The sequence below is a fragment of the Sorex fumeus genome, unplaced genomic scaffold (genome assembly GCF_029834395.1).
Source record: "Sorex fumeus unplaced genomic scaffold, SorFum_2.1 ptg000026l, whole genome shotgun sequence".
Lineage (NCBI taxonomy): Eukaryota > Metazoa > Chordata > Mammalia > Eulipotyphla > Soricidae > Sorex > Sorex fumeus.
The window spans coordinates 4,981,998-5,008,430 of record NW_026606083.1 but is presented as its reverse complement, the minus strand read 5'-3'; the positions used below and the strand labels follow the sequence as shown (position 1 = coordinate 5,008,430).

The 26,433-nt window shown below is 48.4% G+C and overlaps 3 protein-coding genes across 4 annotated transcripts in view; 1 reads left to right on the top strand and 2 right to left on the bottom strand.

Moving 5' to 3' along the window:
- The first annotated feature begins 689 nt into the window (after positions 1-689).
- Positions 690-1,151, top strand: THRSP (thyroid hormone responsive). The gene has a single exon (XM_056114732.1). It carries the CDS (start codon positions 707-709, stop codon positions 1,130-1,132), a length of 426 nt encoding a protein of 141 aa, XP_055970707.1. The 5' UTR covers positions 690-706; the 3' UTR covers positions 1,133-1,151.
- An 8,051-nt stretch (positions 1,152-9,202) lies between these two features.
- Positions 9,203-14,839, bottom strand: NDUFC2 (NADH:ubiquinone oxidoreductase subunit C2). Its single transcript, XM_056114675.1, has 3 exons — positions 14,629-14,839; positions 11,884-12,027; positions 9,203-9,372 (listed from the first exon to the last, which is right to left on the bottom strand). The coding sequence occupies exons 1-3, from the start codon at positions 14,795-14,797 to the stop codon at positions 9,323-9,325; spliced, it is 363 nt and encodes a 120-aa protein (XP_055970650.1). The 5' UTR covers positions 14,798-14,839; the 3' UTR covers positions 9,203-9,322.
- Positions 14,840-19,011: 4,172 nt separating this feature from the next.
- ALG8 (ALG8 alpha-1,3-glucosyltransferase) overlaps positions 19,012-26,433 on the bottom strand; it is a 28,468-nt gene continuing 21,046 nt past the window's right edge. For both annotated transcript variants that reach the window (XM_056114608.1, XM_056114609.1), the window contains 4 exons: positions 25,209-25,348; positions 23,023-23,120; positions 22,234-22,306; positions 19,012-19,655 (listed from right to left, as the gene is read on the bottom strand). In XM_056114608.1, coding sequence (XP_055970583.1) covers positions 19,283-19,655; positions 22,234-22,306; positions 23,023-23,120; positions 25,209-25,348 — 684 coding nt within the window. In that variant the 3' untranslated portion in view covers positions 19,012-19,282. The remainder of the gene's footprint in view (positions 19,656-22,233; positions 22,307-23,022; positions 23,121-25,208; positions 25,349-26,433) is intronic.

Genomic DNA, 26,433 nt, shown 5'->3' with positions numbered 1-26,433 from the left:
CAGTATAGACCGAGAAGCAGGCACTCCCAACAGTCACTCTCTCTCTCTCTCTCTCTTTCTCTCTCTCTCTCTCTCTCTCTCTCACACACACACACACACCACACCACACACCCTCACACACACAGCATATCTGATTCCCTGTGCCACAACTAAACACACACAGGTCTAGTCCCACAACTACAACCACACGCAAAGCACTCTCTCTCTCTCTCTCTCTCTCTCTCTCTCTCTCTCTCACACACACACACACACACACACACAGCTCAGCAAACAGGATGCTGGCTCCACTCAGGCTCTTTGCCCAGTCCCCTCTACATCACGGCTGACCTCCACCCCCAATCCACTGCATCTGGGCCCCAGGGTGAGGCCCTGGGGACAAACTTGGATGACCTGTTGGACTTCATTTCTGCCTGGGGATCAAGTTCACCCAGTGCCAAAGGAGAAATTTCCTTCTCACTGGCTCTTTGAGCTGGCGAGGGCTGAGTGAGCAATGCTGCCCGTCCTGCCCAGAGGGCTGTGACAGGCCCTGGGCACACAGACCACACTGGGCAGAGATCACCTGATCCCGGCGCCAGGCCCCGAGCCCAGGATTGGCCGAGCGTGAGGCTGCGTGCCCCTGCCAGCGTGCCGTTGGCTCCGAGCATAAACTGGCAGCCTTGAGCCACACCGGCAGTTCCTGGGCAGTCCGGGCGCAGGAGTCACAGCCATGCAGGTGCTCGCCAAGCGCTACCCTAAGAACTGCCTCCTGACCGTCATGGACAGGTACGCGGCTGTGGTGCGGGACATGGAGCAGGTGGTGATGATGCCCAGCCTGCTGCAGGACCCGGCGGGCCCGCCCGACCTCTACCCCTGCTACCTGATGCTCAAGGCCATCCGCGTGGATGTGGACCATGGGCTGCTGCCCCGGGAGGAATGGCAGGCCAGGGTGGCTGGGCGAACAGCCTGGGAGACTGCAAGGGTAACTGCGCCTGCGGAGGGCGCCCGAGAGGATGAGAGGGTCCAGGAGCCCCTGGACTTGGAAGCCCAGTTCCACCTGCACTTCTCCAGCCTCCACCACATCCTCACCAGCCTCACCCTGAAGGCCGAGGAGGTGACACGGAAATACCAGGAACTGATGGGGCAGGCTGCTTAGGCCGGCCCTGGCAGGTAAAGGGCCCCTGGAGGGAATGGCTGGGGCTGGGTGCAGGGAAGGCCAGCTCTTGCTCCTGTGGGGCTCAGGCCAGGCTCGCATCCTTAGATTTAGAGAGCAACCGCCACACACCAGGGAGGAAGGAGCTCTGGGTGCTCCCGGGGGACTCCATGTGTGGCCCACCCCACAGTGCCCCAGAACTCCATCCTAGAGTGCTGGGTATGGCCCATGAAGCAGAAGGAATCTGATACAAGTCCCGGTGGTTCAGACTCAGAGAGACACATGATCACTTGACTGTGATGCCATCTCATGGGGTCCTCTGATCCTGCGAGTTCCTGTGAGAAGGATTAAAGCACCCTGGGCCAGCAGTAGGCAGGGTGGGTAGTCAGGGGGCCTTGTCCGAGGCTAGTCAGGATGCAAGCGAGGAGCCAGGGAGGTGTGGGTGGCCAGAGAGGCCCTCCACTGGTAGTAGGGGAGGGGCAGAAGGGAGATGGACTGGCTCCTGACTGGGGCAGGCACGCTCAGTCACAACGTCTGCCAGTTTGCACCGCGCCACCAGCTAGCCCCGCCCCCCACACCAGCTTCCTTGGTCACCAGTCATATCCTTGGGGATCTCAAAATAGTCCCCGTGCGACTGAAGGACAGAATTCTGGTCCACACCTGGTGGTGCTCAGGGTTTATTCCTGGTGGCCTCTGGGGTTGGGTTGTCCATAAGCAGGACAAGTGCCCTAAGTTCTGTACTATCTCTCTGGCTCTCGAAGAAACTTTTTTACAGAGCAGGTTCTTTTGTAAGGATAATATATAGCAGTGTAGCACTGTCTTCCCATTGTTCATCCATTTGCTCAAGTGGGCACCAGTAACGTCTCCATTGTGAGACTTGTTACTGTTTTTTTTTTGTGTGTGTGTGTATGTGTGTGTTTTGTTGTTGTTACTGTTTTTGGCATATCGAATATGCCACGGGTAGCTTGCCAAGTCCTGCCTTGCAGGCGGGATACTCTCAGTAGCTTGTCGGACTCTCCGAGAGGAATGGAAGAATTGTACCCAGGTTGACTGCATGCAAGGTAAACATCCTACCTGCTGTGCTATAGCTCCAGCCCAAAGATAATATACATCATATCACACTTAACTCTGTCTGAAGCACATGATTCACAGGGATAGCCACATAGTCCACTTTATTCCTTATAACTTAATGGCCACAAGAGAACTTTAATTATATCAGTGAACAGTTGCTGCACCCTTGGGCACCCGAAGAACTTTCATCTCCTTCACTCCTATGGATGCTACAGCTAGAGCAGTGACTCACCCCATGCTCCCTACTGGGAAGGAGACCAAAGACCCCGTCACATCATGCTCAGCTCTGCCGTAGGCTCCCCCTGAATGACCGGGCCAGGGGTGGGGTGGGGGCTGTTTTCTTGGTCAAACCCTTAGCCCTCTTCCCTCCAGCCCTCCAGGTCTGCGCAGATTTTTTTTCTTTTTGGGTCACACCCGGAGATGCTCAGGTGTTACTCCTGGCTCATGTACTCAGAATTTCTCCTGGTGGTGCTCAGGGGACCATATGGGATGCTGGGAATTGAACTTGGGTTGGCTGCATGCAAGGCAAATGCCCTACCCACTGTGCTCTGCTCCAGCCCCTGCGCAGAGATTCTTGCAACAGCACTCAGCACTCACTTCACCTTCTCTGGGCTTTGTGATTTTTAAGAATCACAACAGGCACCAGAATTGTTCAACTGTTTAGGGTCCCTTGCTTGGCCAGGGAGATGCTGAGTGGGTGCCTGGCCTTCAGTGAGCCTGAGCTGGAGTTCTGGAATCACGTGGTCCCCTGAGCAGTACCCATGTGGCCTGGAGTCCTTCAACTGAACTAAAGCAGCCACGAGTCACTTCATCTGAGCATGAAGCCGTGCAGCACTGTTCTCTGGAGGGTCCTGTCCCCAGCACCCCAGCATGGCCTGGGACACCCCATTCCCTAGAGAAAAAAGAAATCAAATTACTCGCGTAAGGACTAGAGAAGTGACTCAGCGGTCTAGTGGTTTCCTCTTGTATGAGTCCCTGGATTCTATCCTTGGTCTCAAATACACACACACTGAGACACAGACACACAGACATATACATACACACAGACACAGACACACACACACACACATAAACCCACCCTCCCAACACACAGCCACACGCACATAGACATATACACAGACACACAGAGAAACACATACAGAACACATACACACAGACACACACACATCTGCCTGTCATTCTCTTAACAAAATTATCCTCACCTTTTATAGATTAAAGAACTTGGGGCTGGTGCACTAGTACAGCAGGGAGGGCATTTGCCTTGCATGCCACCAACCTGGATTCTACCCGTGGCATCCGATATGGCCCCAAGCACCTCCAGGAATGATTTTTAAGTGCAGAGCCAGGACTAACTCTTGATCATCGTCAGGTGTGGCCCAGAAACCAAAAGACCAAAAACCCAAACACGCATGAAAGAACTGGAGCCTTGGGACAGGGAAAACGGCATCAAGGGCTAAGCACAGGCTGGGCCCCATCCCCAGCACCGCAAAACTGAAGCCGCCTCCGAGTACTGCCGCACATGGCCCCCAAATGAAAACCCAGCCCAACCCAAACCTGGAGAGCGGGAGAGTGGAATGAGAGGAGTGACTCAGGAGATACAGAGTCCAGATGTGATCCTGGCTGAATTCACCCTGAAGCCTTTCCTCCAATCCTCAGTCAGAGCTGGAAATCGGGTATTGCGGATTTCAGAGAAACCTCATTCCTTGACCAGCCAGACTGCGTCAAAGTCAGAAGTAGCAATTTTTTTTTTTTAAATTTTGAGCCACCCCTGACGGTTCTCAGGGATCATTCCTGATTCTACTCTCAGGGATGACTCCAGGTCAGCCAGGCAAGTGCCTCCCCAGCTCTCTCTGGACTTCAGAGCAGTAATTCTACACCAGTGTTCCAGCACATTCAAGCAGTCTGAACACTATACTCCCCACTCCTGCATTGCTCAGGACCATACACTACGCCAGGGTAACAACTAGAGCTGCCTGCAAGGCGAGCACCTTAGCCCTGTACTACCTCTCTAACCCCCTCGCCCCCGCCCCTCCAGGACCATTTGTTAAAAGACTATTCTTTCTCCACTAAATATCCTTGGTAGAAACCAGGTGACCAAATATGTGTAAGTTTATTGTTTCTTCTACCACTCAATCTGGACACTGTTTAATTTTTTTTTTATCATGCTGTAAAACATAACACAGAAAGTGTGCTACTTTAAACTTTTTCTTTTCTTTTTTGGCTCACACCCAGAGGCGGTGCACAGAGGTTACTGCACTCAGAAATCACCCCTGGCAGTGCTCAGGGGATCATATGGGATGCTGGGAATTGAACCCGGGTTGGCCGCTTGCAAGGCAAATGCCCTACCTGCTGTGCTATTGCTCCCAGCCCCTACTTTAAACATTTTCAAATGTACAATTTGGTGGCATTTTTTTACATTTACAGTGTTGTTCAACGGTCATCACTCATTTGCCTTAAAAAGATACTTAAAGGGGTGGGGCTGGAGTGATAGCACAGTGGGTAGGGCATTCGCCTTGCACGTGGCGGCGACCTACCGGGGTTCGATTCCCAGAATCCCATATGGTCCCCCAAGCACCGCCAGGAGTAATTCCTGAGTGCATGAGCCAGGACCCAAAAAGCAAAAAAAAAAAAAAAAGCTTAAAAAAAACCCCTCCCTCCTCACTCTACCCCCCCCCACCAAAAAAAAAAAAAAGCCAAAAACCTCTGAGAGCCAGAGATAGCAGGGATGGCACTTGCTTGGCACACAGTCAGCCTGGGTTCCACCCCCTGAGCTCACCAGGAGTGGTCCCTGAGCACAGAGTCAAGAATAAGCCCTGGGCACGACCAGGTATGGTCCAAAATCAAAGTTTAAAAACTGCCATTATTTTCCTCTTGGGAGTACACATAGCTGCGCTTGGGGAAGCTGTCCCCTAGTGCTCAAGGTCTCCTAAGGTACCAGGGATCGAACCTGGGCCTCCAGCAAGCACAGAGTCCACTCCGGCTCTTCCCTGCTCACCCGAGCCTGTCACTGGCTTCTGCGGGGCCCTCAACACCTCATGTCACCTCTCTGCACGAAACGTCCAGGTGACTGCAGCTCTCAGGACCTGCAGGTCCTTCTGCTCTGCAAACTTGCCTAAGTGGCCCTTGAGTGGCCCCTTCGCCAGGTGAGCGCTGACTCGGCCTCTCTGTGCTTACCCACAGATGACTTCACAGGCTGGAGCAGGCAGGGCTTGGGGCACCTTCCGAACCCCAAGACCAGAATCTGGGTCCGTGGCTGAAGAGGAAGCAGTCAGCTGCTGGGCAGCTCCCTTCCTTCCCTCACAACAGCAACCTGCAGACTCATCACTGGGCCCTTTGGGTCCTCCTGCAACGCCTGATTCTGAGTCACCTTTCAGGTCCTGTCGTGATGCTTGATTCCCATGCTCCTCTGACCCACCTGGGTGGGCCCTCGTGAAGGACAGATGGGCGTGATGGGCAAAGCGCCTCCACCCGGTCATTTTCACTCCTGACCCTCCTTGGCACTGCATTCACTGCGTGTCATCCTGGATAGGTCACTTACCCCATTGGATTGGCGCTTTTTCATAGAGAACTCAAAGTTGCGCAAATCTGACAAGAGGACGAGTCCTAAGCCCTGCGTGTGAGCTATGCTGACGGGCTGCACCCCTGAGCCCTGTGAGCTACCCTGAAGGGCTGCCCTCTCCGCCTGCCAGCACTGTCTGCTCTAATCCTTGCTCAGATGGCCCGTCCCCCAGTTGACTGCAGTCTTCTTCCTGTTGACCGAAGATGAGGCAGGATGAACCATGTATCTATCTGCTTACTGCAGTAGCAATAAAAACAGTAAAATAATACCCTGTATTTGTACATATCCTTATTATCTCTCAGGCCCTTGCTCAAGATATTTCAAGTAGTACTCAAAAAATTTAAGGTGGAACCCAGCTGATTATGCAAAAAAAACAAAAACAAAAACAAAAACCATGTTTATATCTATACTGTCGAAACATTTGAAATCAAACATAAGCAAGGAAACAGGTTAATTAATCTCTGAATCTGATTCTAAAATCTCGGGTTGGAGGGTCAATCTGAGTGTATGCTTTACACACAGAATCCTGGTTCCATCAAGATTCTGCAAGATCCCCCCCAACCCGCCTACCACTGATTGTGGCACCAAAACAATTTGATGCGTTTTTTTTTGGGGGGGGTCTCACCCGGTGATGCCCAGGGTTACTCCTGGCTCGTGCACTCAGGAATCACTCCTGACGGTGCTCGGGGGACCATATGGGATGCTAAGACTCAAACCTGGGTAGGCTGAGTGCAAGTCAAATGCCCTACCCGCTGTGCTACCTCTCCAGCCCCGAAAATACATTTTTTAGACAAACGTTTGGGCTTTTCTGGGGGGGTGGAGGTGGGAGTGGTGTTTTGGGACCACACCCATTGATTCTCAGGGATTACTCCTGGTGGAGATTGGGGTGGAATGCTGGAGTTCAAACTCGGGTCAGCCGCCTGCGAGGCAAACGCCCTACCCACTGCTATCTCTCTGGCCCCACAAGCATTTGGTTTCAATCAGCTATGAAGAACCACCATTCATCAGGGAAGGATCTTCCCTCCTGAGTCACTCAGCTACTGTGTATCCTTGGGTTTAAAGCCAGAGTGTTGCTGCATGTGGGAGGCCTGTGTTCTGCACTTGACCTCATCAGTCCCTCTGCTTTGTTTTTGAGTCACACCATAGTGCTCTGGGGGCTACTCTGGCTTGTGCTTCAGGTTCACTCCTGAGGTCTCCCGTGAGTAAAACCTATATCCAGCCTGCTGGGCCCTTTTCTTTACTTCTAATGGCTTCTTTCACTTCTAAATTTTTATCAAGTTCCACTGAAGGTACTATATGTGATTATGACATCTTCCTCCAGGAAGACACACCAAGGAACAAAGGGGTCAGGGGTCCAGAGCGATAGCACAGCGGGTAGGGCGTTTGCCTTGTATGGGGCCAACCTGAGTTCAATCCCCAACATCCCATATGGTTCCCTAGTACCATCTGGAGTGACTCCTGAGTGCAGAGCCAGGAGTAACCCTGAGCCCCGCAGAGTGTGTCCTTCCCATGACAACAACAAGGGATCAGTCTCAGGGAGAGTGGCCTGACATGCAATGGTCTAACCTCTAACCCCTGGCACTGCCACAGAAAGTTTCAAGTGAAAACCTGAGGCAGGATTAAATCTCCTTTTAGTCCTAAATCCTTCTTAATTTCCCTCTACAGCAGGACAGAGAGAAACTCAGAAATACAATCCAAACCAAGTCAGGCCCTTTCCCTTTCTTCTTGTGTCCACACCTGGTAATGCTTAGGGCTTCTAATGGCTCTGTCATTCATATGTGGTGCCTGGCATCAAACTCAGGCTGGCCACATGCAAGTCAAGAGCCTTCCCCCCTGTACTATTTCCCCAGCCCTGTCAGTCCCATTTAAAACTCACTAATGATTTTCCACTACAGCAAATCATACTAAAATTATTCAGATGATTCACAAAACCTTGTGCTAACTGGTATACTTTGTATTTGTCTTGTACAAACCGGAGAGACCAACCCTTTCCAATTAAGGCAATGCATCATCTAAGTTAGGTCTTGTAGTCACAGGTGGGTCTGATGTCTTATGTGGATACTGCTTCGGTTGACCAGACTCTCGGGAGCCCAGCAAACACAGCACAGGGCTGTGCTCTGCACACCTGTCTCAGCTGCAGGTGGCACCAGGCTTTTGTCTGCCATCTCAATCTCCAATTAAACGCCACTTTATGTATTTAAAATTTTATTATTCCCCCCACCCCCGTTTTGGGGCCACACCTGGTGGTCTCAGGGATCACTCTTAGCAGGCTCAGGGGACCATATGGGGTGCCGGGGATTGAACTAGGGCTGGCCATGTGCAAAGTGAGCTTGTTACCCATTGCACTATCCCTTCTGCCCTGTAAACCCCATATTAAAATCTACCATCTTACACTGGGTGATTACAAACAAATGATTCTTTGTTGGATTATTTTTCTTAAGACAAAAAAGGAGTCAGAGAGCTGCTTGGGAGCTTTGTGGAAAGCCAGGTATGAGCCGGTCGTGATGGGGTGACTGAAACCTCATGGGAAGGGGGGTGTTCCCGGCTCGTCCTTCACGCCCTACCCAGGTCACGAGTTGCCCCCCACGGGCGGCTCTCCGGCATGGCCATGGCTCCAGAAGCACAAGGGCTTAATGCAGAGCCCAGCAGCTTGCAGCAGAAAAGTGAATGGACTATGCCTTAATCCACGCCACCATGCCTGCCCGGAGGGGAAAGGGTGTTGGTCCCTTCTGCCTTTTTCCCTCTGGAAAGAAAGATGGCAGCGGCTTGGGAGCTTTGTGGAAAGCCAGGTATGAGCCAGTCGTGATGGGGCGACTGAAACCTCATGGGAAGGGGGGCGTTCCTGGCTCATCCTTCATGCCCTACCGAGGTCACGAGTTGTCCCCCACGAGTGGCTCTCCGGCACGGCCATTGCTCCAGAGCACAGAAACCAATCTCATAACTATCTGACTCTCAGCAGAAATTCTTCCAGGGTTAATAAGTAAAATACCAGAAATCCAAAATCGCGCGGCCGCTATTGCGGCCATATGACCTCATTTGATTTTTGTGTCCAGCTATAGAAAACAAATTATTTCACAATGCCTTTTCAGCATGTCTGATTTGGGGGTGTAAACTCTAAATAATAATGATGCATCTTTTGTCGAAACGATGAATCTAGTCAAAGTAGATAGAGTGTTAACTAGAATTCATCTGCCTCACATGCACTGGGAGGGTTGGGGGGGTTTATTGGGGTTCTTCGTGGTGAAAAATAAGTATTGGTAAAGGGAAATGTGTTTGATATTTGCATGACTGAGACTTAAACCTGAAAGCTTTGTAACTTTTCCCACAATGATTCAATAAATAAACTTTAAAAAAATTAAAATTAAAAATAAATCAATAAAAGAACACCAAAAAAAAAAGTAATTAAATTCAGCATTTAAAGTCAAAAAAAAGAGTCAGAGAGCTCATGATTACCATTTTAATCACAATGCATGAATACACATATTCACATAAACTTCAGATGTCAATAAATCCCATAAAATTTGGAGACAAACAGCGAAATCAGAGCAAGTGTTTCAGAGATTTTAACGCACTGGATGGAACGCTTCAAAGATTTCACCGTAAGTTTTCTTATCTACAAAAGGAAAGAACATAAAAGATTTCAAAATACTTTCATAAAGCATATTTCCTAAGACAAACCAACACTTAACATTTTAGGGCCATATAAGGCTTGATGTTCTTAGGCCTGGATTAGGATCAGACATTCTAGCAAACGGAGGGAACCAAGTGAACCTGCAGGGCTGGAGGTGGCCTGTCACGCCAGGCTGAGGCCGAGGAGCTGGGAGGTATGAGCTGGGAGCTATGGGGCGCAGGACACAATCTGCCACTGCCTTGTTCTATCAACCCATCCCGAACAACACATCCGCTACTCATGCCTCTGCATTTGCCAACGAACACTTCACTGGGAAAGAGAAAAAGGCTACACCCTTTGGTTGACTATGATTATTGCTGTGTGCATACTAAAAGTGTTTAGAGTTAAAAAGAGCTTGAGACAGTAGAGATTGTACAGTGGGTAGGGCACCTGCCTTGCATGCAGTCAACCCAGGTTCAATATCCAGCATCTCATATGGTCCCCCAAGCCCTCCCCGCCGAAATAATCCTTGCAAGCAGAACCTGGAGTAATTCTTGAGCACTGCCAGGTGTAGCCCCAAACTCAACAACAACAAAACTCCAGGAAAAAAAAAATGAAATGAAAATGCTAACATTTCCAGGAACAGGAAAATCTACTTAAAATTTATTTATATATTCACAAGTTCAGATCTCACCTACACTTCTTCGCAGTGTATCAATATTGTGTGTATAGGTAAAAGGTAAAAGGTAAAGGCCCTCCCGTTGATCGTCGATTTGCTCGAGCGGGCCCAGTAACGTCTCCAATGGAGACGTTACTGGGCCCGCTCGAGCAAATTATGTGTATGCATACGTGTAATACATAATAAACAAGAAAATGCTTATATTACACTTAGAGAAAGAGAGACAAGTTGATCAAGAAGAGAAAATCTGTTTCTGTAGCTGGGTGAAACATCTGTTGAGACGCTGAACTCAGGGAAGAAGTTTTTAGGACTGGGGAGGTGGATGAACAGTAGAGCACATGCTGTGTATGAGACCTAGATTTGATCACCAGCACAGCAAAACAAGTGAATAAACTAACACCTTTTAAATCTTTGCTAGGTGGGCAGTCTGGAGAGGTAGGAGGCACGTCAGTGGGGGTGAGGGGCAGAATCAGGGAGAGGAGTGACAGCTCGTTAGAGGGCTGGGGAGGTAGCTCGTGGCTCTCAGTGCCGACAGCTATTGAATAGACTGGATAGGCTTTGTGCCGGAAAACCAAAGATGCAGTAGAAATGCAACCCTTTTAGATAACAGGTGGGGGAGCGCTCCAGAGGCAATCAGCTCAACGTGGTGTTATATGGTGTTATCTGAAGTCTGGATTTTTTTTTTTTTTTTTGCTTTTTGGGTCACACCTGGCGATGCACACCAGGGGTTATTCCTGGCTCTGCACTCAGGAATTACCCCTGGCGGTGCTCAGGGGACCATATGGGATGCTGGGAATCGAACCTGGGTCAGTCGCATGCAAGGCAAATGCCCTACCTGCTGTGCTATCTCTCCAGCCCCAGAAGTCTGGATTTTTTTATGTATGTGTTTTGGGTCACACCTGGCAATACTCAGGGGTTACTTCTGGCTCTGCACTCAGGAATCACTCCTTGCAGTGCTTGGGAATGGGATGCCAGAGATTGAACCTGGGTCAGCCGCGTGCCAGGCAAATGCCCTCCCTGCTGTATTATTGCTCTGGCTTGTGAGGGCTGAATTTTATCCTACAGGCCAAGGAGAGCAATTTTAGGCAAACCCATGATTATCCAGAGACACGAACTCTGATAAGACCCAAGGCAGAGGGACTAGAGCGATAGCACAGCTGGTAGAGCATTTGCCTTGCATGTGGCCGACCTGGGTTTGATTCCCAACATCCCATATGGTCCCCTGAGCACCGCCAGGAGTGATTCCTGAGTGTATGAGCCAAGAGTAACCCCTGTGCATCTCTGGGTGTGACCTGCCCTCCCCCCCCAAAAAAAGCAAGACCCAAGGCAGGATGCAAACTGCAAACTCAAGAGTCTAAGCAAGGGTGTGAGTATTGGGATGGTGGGGGATGAGTCTAGAAATAGGAAGTAGAATTAGTAGGACTTTGTGATGAATTCATAAGAAGTGAAAGTCCTGAAAATAGTTCTCAGCTTTACATGGGGTGGAAAAGGCGTGACTGGGCGGGCAGAGAGCATGTGGGTTCTGCTTATTGTTCAAGGGCTACAGAGGTGCTTGGCCAGAAGAGACATGAGTTCAAGTCTAATCTGCAAAGACTAGGTGTCCAAGAATATGGATCGGCCAGGGAGACACCTCGGAGGCCTAGAGTCTGATTCTTGGCACTGCACAGCTCCGCCCTCCCCCCCCACCCCCCCGCCCCGAACTAGAGTCACAACAGAGAATTCCTCCCCATCTCATTCAAAACACAAACAGAAAACGCTGAGCCCTCAGCATGGATGAAATGACCAGAAAGGGATGATGCAGAGTAATAGAAGGGTTGTAGATTTACTTCATTTACCTTTTTCAGGAAAATCCCCCGGATGTGACTTTATATAGGCAAACATATCATGGTCCCTCACAGCATACAGATAGTCTTGTCGTTTTAAAAGATGATATCCAACAAAAACAAAGGAGGTGACATACAAAAGTTGGCGGTGCAGACCTAAGATCCAAATGCCAAAGAAAAGAGAATCAGTACATGTGAATTAGAAACTATGCGGTCATAGTTCAGATATACATATTCAGCACTTACTAGCTCAGTGGCCACAGTCAGCACTCCCAAGCTGTCCCTGGTTTCCCTAGTTTGGAGATTCTAGGTGTTGAGAACTTGGCTGAGTGACTGTCCTCAGCAGCATGCGCTGAATGCATGTTATTTTTGTCTGGTAAAGGGCACAGAGTAGAGCTCTACTGTGTCGATTTAATGAATAATTGTCCATTTTAAGCAAGTATAAAATACCTAACCCTATGAAAGGGTTACAAACCAGGTAAGCAGAAACCTTCTGAAGTTTAAGTGTGGTCAGAGGTCTGACAGAGCACATTCCTGGTTTAATCTCTTGTTGCCCCCCCCTCCCCCCACCCCACTAGGCCTGAGTATCCCTGGTGTGGCCCTTCCCAACAGCTGAATCAGAATGAACTGTGGTGTGTGCATGAAGGAACGGGGGAGTGGAGGAGGGTACAGATGACTTTCAACCATGGCCATGAAGAATATATCCCTTTCTCCCTCTCCCCTCGGCACCCCTTCCCTTTCCTACGTCTTAGGTCGTCACAACTGCTCTACCACTGATTACTGAGCCCCACACCTTGAATTCTTTGGCTAGTACTTGAATATCCATGACTAAAGTCTTGATTGTACCCATTTTTTTTAAGCTGGCAAAAAAAATGCTAGAATTTTAGATGTGGATTGGTGGGGGGTGGCACATCCAGTGGTGCTCAGGACTTACTCCTGGTTCTGTGCTTGAGGGTCAGTCCTGGCAGGCCTCTGGGGACCATGTGAAGTGCTGGGGATTAACCTGGGTGGGCCACATGCAGGTCAAGCACCCTCCCTGCTGTGCTATTGCTCTGGGTCCCCATCAGCCCCCCAACTGGACTCAGGGCTTCCTCTCAATTGTGCTCCGGGATCACTACTGGTGGGACCCAGAACTTAAGGGGGTCATGGGATTGACCCTGGTTTGGCCACAGGCAAGGCAAGCACCCTATCCACTGTACTATCTCTTTGACTCCAATCTATCACTTGTTTTTGAACCCTTGCTCCTGGGTGCTGCTTCCTTGTTCTAAATTTAGAGTTGATATCTGTGTAGTAGACCAAATCAAACATTTATGGATTCTGAGTTTAACCTACCAGCAACTGATCACCTTGGCTCCTGAGTCCCTGTCCCTATGAAAGGGAAGATATGACTTCGGAGGGCTCGTGTTGAGAGGAGAAAGGCACTCAAGCTTTGGGAATGGGAGCTTTGGAGAAGCCAGTTTGTGCTCTCAGGGCTGGGGCCTGGCCATGACCTTCTGGAACACTTATGGACTCTTTCTGTACAAGTATGGGCACATGCAGGAAGTCTGATCCGTCCAGTGATGCAGCCAGCACAGGTGTCAGGGTGGCATCGGGGGCTCCTACACAGCAGAGCACTCTGACAGAAGGGACTGGTGGGCCAGGCTTGTGCTCTGGTGCAGGGAGAATATTTCAGCTATGTCATCTGCTTAACCTGAAAATCAATCTTTCACCTCATCGATGGGAAACGTGGGTTCCACTTGAGTAACCAGACCAGTGTCACAGCGTGGGGCAGGGGCAGGACACTCAGTTCCAGAGAGAGGACTGTTGCACTTCACCTAACAGAGGACTGGGCAGAGGCAGGTGGAAAGAAGGAAGCGCCAGGTACTCAAAGGAGATGCGAACGGGCCACTCCTTACCACCTGCAGGACAGCCTCAAAGCCAAAGGAGCACTGGCTTGGGAACACACAGGGGCGCTGTGCAAGCACAAGGCAAAGCTGCCCAGGAGTCTTTTGACTTTACCCTGGCTTTAGGTAAAGGTCAGGGCTCTAGACTGCTCACAAACCTCAACCACATTTCTGGGCCACTGAATGGGCTGCTCCTGGTGCTGTGCACGCAGCTGGCTGGGGGTGCTGAGGGACCAAGAGTGCAGTCCTTTTTGAGCCTCCTCGTAGGGCTCAGAGACATATGGGATGCCAGGGATCGAATCTGGGGGAGCCTCATGCAAGACAAGCGCTGTACCTGCTGTACTATCTCAGTGGCCCTGCACCTGCTCCTTCTGGGGGTGTTCGTGTGAGGGGGGTTGCTGGGCCACCTGTCCTTGTGCACAGGGGGCTTAGGGAGAAGTCATGCAGTTCAGGCGCAAAACGGCAGCACTCAAGGTGGGTCTGCTCAGGCACTCGCTCCACTCCGGCTCCCGTCTCCCGTCTCCCGTCGGGGCACAGGGCTAGGATCCGCACGGTGCACCTTGTCAAGTGACAGCCACCAAGTCACCACCTTCTGCAGGCTCCAGGGGCCTCGGAGGGCTGCCCGAGCCGAGCGGGCAGCGCCTCCCCGGGGCCTTCGCTGCACCCTGCTCGCCCCCCCGGGGCGACCCTGTCCGCAGGGCGTCCTGCCCTTGTGGGGCGCTTGCCCTCGGGGCGTCCTGCCTTGCGGGGCGCCTGCCCTCGGGGTGCCCTCTGCCCTCGGGGTGTCCTGGCTTGTGGGGCACCTGCCCTTGCGGCGCCCTCTGCCCTCGCGGCGTCTTGCCCTCCGACGACCCTGACCGGCCCGCAGCCTCACCCGCGCGCAGCACGGGCCGCCGGCGGATGGCGTTGTCGATCAGGCCCGAGCAGTAACCCAGGAGTCCCGCGTAGACGAGTCGCGGGTCGTTGAGTCTGGGCGGCGGCAGGCTCCGGGCCTCGTCGGGCAGGAACTTCAAGGGCTCCCGGCCGGGCCTTCCGCTCATCATCTTGGCGCCCTTCCCTGTCTACCGCCCCGGCCGCCGCTGCAGGACACGGGGACGCACACCCGGCCCAATGCGCCTGCGCGACCGCCCCCGTCCCAATGCGCCTGCGCCGGAGACGCGCGGCCGCCGCAGGCCCTAACGCGCCTGCGCTCGGCGCGTGTCCCAGAGCATCCGGCCGGAGCGTCGCGCTAACGCGCCCCCGGCGCCCGCACCTCGCGCCCGCAGTTCCGGGCCGCACTCCTGCCCGCGGGCCGCCGCGCACCGCGCGGGGCATTCCCGACCCTCCACCTCTGCCCAAGGGCCTTCCGCAGAAATGAGTTGTCGCGTCCAACACCCGCCAGGGTGGCAAGCCTCGGGAAACGAAATTCAGAGTAATCCCTAAGCACCACTGGGGGTGACCCCCAAGCCAAAAATCAGTAAATTAAAGGAAACAATGAACTGCAAGGCAGGAGTAAACCGAAATAGAGCAGTTATCTTCTGAGGTCCAGGGGTCAGTCCTCACAGGCAGGGCCTTTGAGTTCCCCAGGGCTTTAGACGGCAACATTGTATTTTGGGACCACCAATCTCTGGCTGTGAGCCCTGGCCAGGCTCTGGACTATATGCATTCAGGGGATGGACAGGGTCTCGTTTCAAGGCAAGAGCCTTAGCCTCCTGTACCACCTCATGGCCCAAGTATTACTTAACGTTTTGTCCAACATTTATTCCCTGCTTTGGGCGATGTCCACTGTGATCAAGTCACAAAGGAGGCAGAGGCATCCAGACAGCGAGATCATCAAAGCAGCCCCAGTGAGGAGCCGTGGGATCATTTCATTCAGGAAGCCTCTGTCTGCAGCCACCTACATTCTCCAGGAGTTGGCACATATCTTTTTAGAACAAAGAATTTACAGACCCAAGGATATATACATATATTGTAGACGAATACTGGTTTAGTGTATGACTTTCTCCCCCGTCCCACGCCCCAGGCAGAATACTCCCAGCAAGGCCACGTGGTATATGGTGCTTTTCAGATTGATCAAGCTTCATGTCCCAGGCAGGACCATTCCTGCTTTTCCCGGTATTAGCAGCCTTTTCCCTTTTTAAATTTGCTTTACACAGGAGACCAGTCTAATCTTGGTGCCTATTTTAACAGGGAGATATCCCATTCCTGCTCACTTTACCTCCGACAGTGGAGACTTCAGTCTGAATAGCCTCGTGTTTAGGAAGCCCATGGTGATGCTGAGACTGAGATACACTTCCCCATGCCGTAGTGGCAACATTTTATGGGATTGGAAGGTTTAGGATTAAACCAGAGGTGTAGGTGCATCTTCATCTGCAAACTGGAGATGGCATATGAGAGTCATTAAAATGACAACGGACCTTATATGCCTATAAAACGCCATTATTTCAAGCTAGGATTTTTCTTTTAAAATGAAAATTGGGGCCAGATCAGTAAAACTGCAGATAGAGTGCTTGCCTTGCACACAGATGACGCGGGTTCAACCCCCTGCATCCCATCTGGTCCTCCAAGCTCACCAGGAATTGCGCTTGAGCCAGGAGCAAGACCTGAGGACAGCTGGGTGTGGCCCCAAACAAAATAAACAAAAGAATAGGTTTGGCCCCCAAACAAACAAAAGTATATTAGCACACCTTTAAGGTTCCGAGAACCGTTTAGAGGTTCTTACTCTTCCAGGAAGTGATCACCTGTCTAGGAAAATGTTCTGTCCAAATATTATGATATATAAAAAGCTTTTTTTTTTTTTTTTTTTTTTTTTTGCTTTTTGGGTTATACCCGGCAAATGCTCGGGTTACTTCTGGCTCTGCACTCAGGAATTACTCCTGGCAGTGCTCAGGGGACCATATAGGATGCTGGGAATCAAACCCGAGTCGGCTGTGTGCAAGCCCTATCCACTGTGCTATTGCTCTAGCCCCTATAAAAAGCTTTTGTTGCAGTGTTTTGTTTTTTGGGCCACACCTGATGGTGCTCAGAATCACTTGAGGCAATGCTCAAGGGAGTATGTGTGTTTTTTATTTGTATTTCTTCAGTGAACTTTGTTATTTGGGTCACGCCCAGGGTGCTTAGGGTTACTGAGATCTGTGCAGGGAAGCTTCTGGCATATAGCAGGTTATCAGGCTTTTCCAAGTTTGGTTTTTGGGGCCACACCCAGAGGTCCTCAGGGTTTATTACTGGATCTATGCTCAGGGATCACTTCGGGTGGGGCTGAAGGCCCCAGGGATCCAACTGGGATCCACTGTGTGCAAAGCAAGAGCCGTACTTGCTGTCCTATCTTCTCTCTTTTGTTTTTCAAACCTCATCCAGCCATCCTGTACCAGTGGCAGGGACCTTGGCCAAGCAAGGCCTGACACATGAGGCATGTGCTCTGCCACCAGGCCCCTCTGCTTTGAAGCACAGGTTTATTTAAAATGAAGACAGACATGCTGAGATGCACTCAGCAGACCAGGGACTCCTGTGGGCAGAGATGTGTACTGCTGAGAAGTGCTCCAGGGCCTATTAGGATTTTTCTTTCTGGCTTTGGGGTCAGCTGGCATGCTCAGGGGCGCTCCCAGTTCTCTGCATGGGAACACACAGTGGAAATGAGATTTTATACCAGTCTGTGCACCAAGGTGGCTCATTTGGTGATGCTATCCAATAGTTCCACTTCTGCACCCCCAGGACCTTTATTCATGCACATCATATTCTGTGTGTGTGTGTGTGGGGGGGCTCCAAAGCAATCTGAAAAGTCTAGGGAACCCTCGAGAATTTTCAGAGAAGCTGCAGTTCCAGGTTGTGCTCTGGGACCACAAGAGGGTACTGTGAGGGAAAGGCAAGCGTTAGGAGGGACTGAAGTCGGGCCAAGTTTGCATAAAGCATGCACTCTAGCCCTCAGAGCTTATTGTAGTGGGACTCTGGGGGACCATATGTGGTGCTGAGAGCAGAACCTGGGTTAGTCAAAGAAAGGGCTCTCCCCCTTGTATTATCTCCCTACTCATTACTTTTTTTTTGGATTTGTTTTTGCACCACACCCAATGATGCTCAGCGGTTACTCCTGGCTCTGCACAATGAAAGCATTTCTGGTGGTGCTCAGGAGACCACATGGATTGCCAGAGATGGAACCTGGTTAGTCATGTGCAAGGCAAGTGCCCTACCCACTCACTGTATTATGTCTCCAGTCCTCTGCCCACATTTTTTTTTGTCACACCCAGCGATGCTCAGGAATTACTCCTTGCGGTGCTGGAGGACCACATGGGATGCTGGAGATCGAACCCAGGTTGGTCAAATGCAAGGCAAACTCCCTACCCACTGTACTATGGCCCTAGCCCTTCCGCCCACATTTTAAAAGTGAGCTAAATTTGGTTTTGTTGTTATACTGCAGAAAAACGTTACATAGGGGCCAGAGAGACAGTACTGCGAGTTAGGTGCTTACCTTCCATGCAGCCAACCTCCTGGGTTCAGTTCCCTTTACCCTATATGGTCCTCAAGTCTGCCAGGAGTAATTTCTTATTTTTGGGCCACACTCGGCGATGCTCAGGGGATACTCCTGGCTCTACACTTAGGAGTCACTCCTGGTGGTGCTCAGGGGACCATACGGAATGCTGGGGAAGGAACCTGGGTTGGGCTGCATGCAAGGCAGGCATCTTACCTGCTGTGCTATCATTCTGGCCCCGCTAGGAGTAATTTCTGAGCACAGAGCTAGAAATAATCCCTGAGCATTGTGGGGTGTGGTCCCTCTCAAAAAATTTTTGATGCACTATAATTCCACAATTTGGAAGAGCTTTGACCTTAAGACATTACTGGTGAGGATCTAAGATTGATGACACACTAAGTTGGCAAGTTTGTGGGGAAATAGAGACCCCACACTTGCCTATAAAACAGAAACTGGTACTGTGCTGGCTGATTTGGCAATAACTAGAATTCCAAATGCTTGGAGCCTGAAAGTCCACTTTTAGAAATTAGATCCTAAAATGTGTTTAAGCCTAACAGTGTAGACAGTGGTATAACTCCTTCTGAGAAACCTGCTGGAAACAGTCATTCATAGTCTACTCAAAGGCCAATACAGCCTAGTACTCCCCTAGCTGTGGAAGTCCTGTCATGAAACTGTTTCAGTGACAAATACCCTTCCTGGGACAAGGCATGAGAATGAGGACAGCATACTCTGCTGTGGGTCTGCTGAAAGGAAGATGCAGAAGTAGGTCAGAGCCCCCCAATAATTCTACCCAGAAATAGAAAAATGGTGCTTTATTCAAATTTCTCATTCAAATTAGGCACTAGAGCTCAATAACGCTTCTCACTGGCTACACAGAAGACGCTACTGGTCAGACCTGGAGATGGCACAGCCCAAGAGTTTCAGGGATCCTTGCTTCTCCCCACAGGGATGGACAGACTTCGAGGCTGGGCAAGGCGGAGATGGGAAAAATGGGCCCCAAACTGTTGTGCCACCAGCGCCTTTCTTCAAGTTTTGACCAATTTCCTGTGAAATAATTGCTAGCAGTATATCCAAGGGTTTTCTTTTTTTACTGCTTCTTTGTCTTCTTGTGATTTTTCCTTTTTGTTTGGGGGGCATCCCCGGTGGTGCTGGGGCCTACTCTTGGCTCTGGGCAAAGCATGCGCTCAGTCTGGTGTGCCCTCTCTCCCATTTCCACATTTTTTGGGGTGGATTTTTGTTTCTCTGTCTTGACAGGAGAGTGAGTGAGTGCTGACATGTACAGTCTGAGCCAAGCATATGTGACACCCACTGCACAGTACACGGAGGTCAGTAGCAAAGGCAGAAAGGGCCACCTCAGCTTCCAGGAGGTGAAGGGGAAGACGAATTCACAGAAAACTTCTAGGGGCCCCAGACCTAGCAAGTAGACAGTTTCCATCCAATTAAAAAGAGGTTTTTCTTTCCTGAAGGAAAAAAATGGAAGGAAAAGTCATCCTGGGGTAGCATACATTTCCACCTGCACATCCTCATGGTGAGCACAGCTAGAGCCTGTGTTATAAGGGCACACAATGGACATTCCACAATGAGAAAAACACTGACTACACCAGAACATATATACTAGTTTTCCAGACTATACTGTAACAATCCAATTTATTTAACATCTCTTTATGGAAATGCACTCAACTCAGCACTTGGAAAAGGCAAGTGGGCTGGATGCTGTGAAGACTCAAAGAATACAGTACACAATATGATTCATGGTTTAAAAATTTTTTAAAAAAGTTCTTCTCATTTATTAGTCCCTACTGCTCCCATGTTGCTGGAGCCCAATAAGGCAACACTGGGAGATGCTGGGGACCAGACCCAGGTTCTGTGTGCTAGGCATGCATGCCAAACCTCAATTATCTCCTCAGCTCCTTGGAACCTCATCTCTAAGTAAATTTAGAATCATGACAATATTGTAAATGACCGCCATTCATTCAGAAAACATTTTCAACACCCCACAGAGAATTTTTTGGGGGCCAACTTGGTGGTGCTTATTCCTGGTTCTGCACCAGAATTATTCCTGGCATACTTGGGGACCATATGGGATGCTGGGGATTGAACCTTGGGTGGCTGTGTGCAAGGCTAGTGCCCTACTTCCTGTACTCTCTCTAGCCCCGCTATAGAGAATTTTTAGAAAGAAAGGGCAATAAGCCTTTCTCCCACAACCTGTGACTCCCATAAACTCTAAATCAACTTTCTGTCTCTATGAACTTGCCTATTATTACTTAACAATTTTATTTTTGTGGGGGGGGGGGGCACACTTGAAGATGCTCAGGGCTTACTCCTGGCTCTGTGTTTAGAAATCACTCCTGGTGGTGCTCCAGGGACCATATGTGGTACTGGGGAATCAAATCCAGGTTGGCTGCGTGCCAGGCAAGAGTCCTATCACTTCGGTTCTAAACTTTCCTATTCCAGTAAGGAATAGGCAATCACTCCATTATCACTGCAACCTAGAACCTGCCTATTCTACAAGACTTTTTTTGTTCAGCATGTTTTACTTACCCACACTATCCAAGTTCATCTATATTATACCAGAGACAACTTTATCCCTTGTTATTGGTTAATAACCATTGTACACACAAACCACATTTGGTTTATCCATTCACTTGCTGACTTTTGTTGAGGAACACTCAGAACACTTCTATCTTTTGGCTACTTATACCCACAAACATACTTTATGCAATGAAGATTCCTATTTAAGAATTTTTTCAATTCTGGAGTTATATTACTGAGAAAAAAAATCACTGGGTCTTATGTTTCTTTTTTTTTTTCTTTTTTCTTTTTGGGTCACACCTGGCAATACACTGGGTTTATTCCTGGCTCTGCACTTAGGAATTACCCCTGGCGGTGTTCAGGGGACCATATGGGATGCTGGGAATTGATCCCAGTTGGCCGTGTACAAGGCAAACACCCTACCCACTGTGCTATTGCTCCAGCCCTGGGTCTCATGTTTTTAAAAATTTAAAAAGGTTTTGGTTTTTGGGCCACCTGGTGCTGCTCAGGGCTTACTCCTGGCTGTGTTTAGAAATCACGCCTGGGAACCATATGAAGTTCTGGGGATCAAATCCAGATGGGCCACATTCAAGGCAAGTGCCCTATCCACTATCTCCCTGGCCCCAAGGGTCTTATACTTTCTCATATTCTTAATTTAAAAAAAATTGGGAGGGGTTATACTAGGGGTGAAGTCAAAGCCTCCGACTGTGAAACAAGCTCGGTACCCCTGAGCTACATCTCCAGACCCTGCGGTTTCTGTGCGCTTGTCTTAGTTGTGCTCAGGCACTACTGCTGGCATGGTGCCTGCAGCCTCTCTCCAGTGGCGCTGGGCATGAACACAGGCTTCACCTAGTGCTCAGCTACTGAGCTCTCTGGTCTATGGGGACAATATATATGAATCATAAATAAGCTTTTAAAAAGTCATTTATCATTACATGAAAACCCAGAAGGGAAACTAAAATTCTAGGGGTTGCTCCTGGCTCTGCACTCAGAACTACCTCTGGTGGTGCTCAGGGGACCATATAGGATGCTGGGAATTGAACCCGGGTCAGCCGCATCCAAGGCAAATGCCCTACCTGCTGTGCTATCGCTCCAGTCCCCTACGTGAGAATTTTTATGTGAATTTTAATTTTGTGCACCAGTATTTAAGAGCCTTTGCTCATCTGTGTAGTTTGTATTCCAACTTTCGGTTTTATATATGCTGTATTTTTAAATTTGGGTACTTCTCAAATATTCATAAAGAGACACAACATGTGATGTCACTGCAGAATGATGGGTGTATGGGTGATTTGTCTACTTATTGCCCTTGGTAATGCTACAATTGAAAATACATTTTCCCAGGAGTAATTCCTGAGTGCAGAGCCAGGAGTGACCCCTGTGCATTGCCGGGTGTGACCCAAAAAGCAAAAAAAAAAAAAAAAAAAAGAAAATACATTTTAAAAAGCTCAACAATTTAGTAGTAAACATTTACAAGAGAAATAGAATTTAAAATACATTTTGGATTACCTGAATAGAGTCTTCAGTGAGGAAATACTATAGATGGTAAATACTAACATGAGTAAGATTTTAATGGGAAGTTCTGTTAAAAGAATACAAACAGACAGATGATAATTTAGTTGATGAGATAAAAGAGTGTGATACTTAAAGTAATACAAACGGAATGACACAGCTAAATAGTGCTAGTAATGAGTATTTACTTGTTTTTGGGCCACACCTCATGGTACTCAGGGATTACTCTTGGCTCTCCACTCAGGAATTTCTCTGGATAGGCTCGGAGATGCTCAAGTATGCTTAAATATGGGATGCAGAGGATAGAACCTGGGCTGGCTGTGTGCAAACTTACCCACTATACTATCTCTCTGGCCTACTAGTAAAGACTTTTTTTTTGGTGGGGGAGAGGTTGGGGTCATATGTCACAGTGCTCAGGGGTTATTCCTGTGGTGCTCAGCAAACCATATGGTCCTGGGGATCAAACCTGGGCTTCCTGCATGCAAAGCCTACACTCATCCTGCTGAGCCGTCTTTCTAGCCTCAAGTGTAACAGACGATCTTTTGGGGGAGCTGCCAGAGCAATATTCAATCATGCTGGGGGTTGGGGGAGCCATATGGTCCGAGGGACTTATCTCTGGCCTGGCACAGTTAGGCTGCACCACAAACTCTAAGCTCTGACTGGCCTAAGAGAATGGACGAGCTCAGTCCTTCTAAGGCATCTGAACTGTTTAAATCTGACTGCAGCAAAGCCTGGGGGGATGTGGGCATACTGAATGAGTATAACCGTCAAAGAAAAACTATTTACCTGGTGCTGTGAAGAGCAGAGGAAAGAGAGAGAAATGTCCTGTGATGGCGAGAATCAGAAAAATCGAAGCATCTCCTGCATTTCCCACTGACAAAAGGCTAAAAATAAAATGCTTATAAGATTTCTTAAGACAACAAAACCACATACTTGTAAATATCTTGATAAGTATATATTATTCTTTAAACTGACGTGTAAGACAACATACTTGCTCACTGCTTGTAAGTCAATTGATATCATTACTTTTTTTTTTTTGTGAACCTTTTTTTGGTTTTGTTTTGGGGCCACACTTGGCTGTGCTTAGGGAACCATATTGGTTGCCAAGGAGAGAACTCAGGTTGGCCAAGTGCAAAGCAAGTGCCCTCTTTCTCCTGGTATTAATTTTTTGGTGGGAAAGTTTAAGCAATCATTAGTAACATGGAAAAGAAGACTATTTGGGAGCTGCTGAATGGCTGCAGGAAGCGAAGATCTGGAATTGAATTTCTGAAGAGCTTTGTTTCTCTTACAAGGCTCCACAAGTGCTGGTGTGCATTATGAACTAATGCAAAGTGTCATCCAGTGTGAGTTTGTGTGTTCACTGTGAAGTAAATAGATTCAAGTCTTATCCTGTATGTGTATGTGGTGATAATGATGGAATCTGGGGCCTCATGCATCCAAGGCATACATTGTACTGCTGCTCCACATTCCTGGTCCACTTTTCTTTTTTTTCCAGACCCAGTGGTGCTCAGGGTTTATTCCTGGCTCTGAACTCTGGGATCACTCTTGGCAGGGGTCAGGGGACCAATAAGGTGCCAGGGATTGAACCGGGGTTGGCCCTACCTGCTGTACTCTAGCGCCCACTTTCCACTTTTTACATTTGGAAAAGTCAGTTTGCTAAGTGAATCCACAGAACCCCTATAGAAACTTGACAAATTTACTTACTTAAATCTCAGGATTTAAGAATAATATATCAACAGGAGACTAATTCTATTACCATCTATTTGGTTTCAACTATAATATAGAAGGTGAGCAATTACATTTAAAACATTTTTACTGTTCTTTTATATTTTTAATTTTTATTTTTTGCTTTTTGGGTCACAACCCGCATTGCACAGGGGTCACTCCTGGCTCATGCACTCAGTAATTACTCCTGGCAGTACTCAGGGGACCATGTAGGATGCTGGGAATCGAACCTGGGTCAGCCGCTTGAAGGCAAACGCCCTACCCGCTGTGCTATCGCTCCAGCCCCCTTTACTGTTGTTCTTTAGAGAAGCCACACAGCCAGTGCTTGGGTGGGGTAGGGAATGCAGAGCTGGGGGACTGAACTCAGGGCCTCACACAAGCTAGGGTATATGCATTACCATTTGACCCATATCACCCAGTCCCAAAAATGCCTTCTTTTCTTTCATTTTTAAAGCATGACACAGTGAAAAGATCATAAGATTTAACTTTTAAAGATCTAAATTAACTTTTTCTTTTTCTTTTTTTTCTCTGTGGGTCACATCCGGTGATGCAGAGATTACTCCAGGCTCTGCACTCAGGAATTACTTCTGGCGGTGCTCAGGGGACCATATGGGATTCTGGGAATCGAACCTAGGTCGGCCACGTGCAAGGCAAACACCCTATCCGCTGTGCTATTGCTCTAGCCCCTAAATCAACTTTTATGTTTTCTGGCTATGTGAGTTTGGGTAAGTCACTGAAATTCTGAGCTCTCTGTGTATTAAAATAGGGAATGATACCCTTTTATCCGAATTATCTCCAATGTGATTGAAAGGCTCAAGAAAGAGTGCACAAATCTCTCTTCAAATCACAGGAAAATCCCCATGTTAGTATACAAATACTTGCTATAATTCGTCAATAATATGGACTCATCCCTTTCTCCATATAACACTTAACAAGGAACTATGGAACCAACCCCATGCTTTTCCACATAAAATTTCCACTTAGTTTAAGAGATTATAGCTTGATGTCATGCTTCTTGATCACTGCAGTATCCCTTAGCCACAAAATGCAGAAACAATTCTGCAGGCCACAGAACATCCACAGGTGTAGGAATTACATGTCAAGAATCTCTGTTCTACCTACTCATGCTCTTCCTGTACAGTTTTGTCTTTCCCTCTCTCATTGGACATGTCATGAGGGACAGAGCAGATAGAATACAATAGGTCCACTGCAACAGACCAGAAGTGCCAGTGGAGTCACCTACTCACCTCATTGGGAGGATTGCTAGAAGAATGGCTTTCTCGTGGACATGCCACCCAAACATGAAGGAGCTCAAGGCACAAAGAATCAGACATCGCAGAAAGCCTCTGGGCCCTTGGGGTTTAAACCAAAGACAGAAAACAGAGGGCTAGAAATAACAGGTAAAGACAAGACTTCAGTATTGCTTAAAGTATGTGTGACAAAAATACTGTTCAGGTCAATAAATTCATCTTTAGAAAATACTCAACAACAGACTACTCTCAATTAATAAACTCAGATAATTTATCACTTTGTGAACAGTCTACCAAAAGTTCATGGTAGAAAGTACTCAGAAAAAAAGGACAAACCTTTAGAAATACACAAAATTAATATTTAGTATAATCCTGATTATATCTTCATAATTAGCAATCAATTAATTTACTAAATAGAAGTACAAAAATTCACAGATATTTCAGAGCTACTAATAAATTAATTTTTGCCATATTAATAAAGAACTCTGTGGGCAGCAGCACAACTTATAATAAAATCATGGTCTCTCCTATGCAGCTGGAGTTTTAGAAGTAAGTTTTTACCTTTGTCAGAACATGTAAACAAGCGGGTATAATCAAGTGGGTTTTGGTGTCCTGCTAGGAGTTTGATTGTTTAAACACCAAAATTAATGCTGGGTATAATTATAGATAGAACTGAGTTACCTATTTTGACTCTACTAAAATTTTGTAAGGACACTAACAGCATGATTAAATTATATCATGATCAGCAACAAATAAAAACACTAGGGTCAGGGGTGAGTATTTATTTTATATACTTGGGGCTCTGGTTTCACAAGAAAGTTTTCGAAGTACTGATAGGTGAAAACAAAACAAACGCAACTCTGATTGAACATTTAATAGCTTCCAAAAACTGAGATTCTTTGTTTTTGGGCGACGCCCAGCAGTACTTCAGGGATCAGAGCTGGATCACTCCCTGGGGTGCTTTTGGGGGGGAGGGTGCGGGGGGTACACATGATGCTGGGGACTGACCCTAGAGATCCTGCCTGCAAAGCATGTGCTCCAGCCTCTGCCTTAAGTTCTTATCTGATGAGTTTCAGCTCATCAAGATAAAACCACCTGTTAGCATACACAGAGAGGCAGTTTTGGACCATGGGCTAGCTCAAGATGAAAATAAAATCTACAACAACAAACTCTCCATGTCCATGCTACAAACACCTTCCTTTCTCCACCAGAAGGAAGAGCT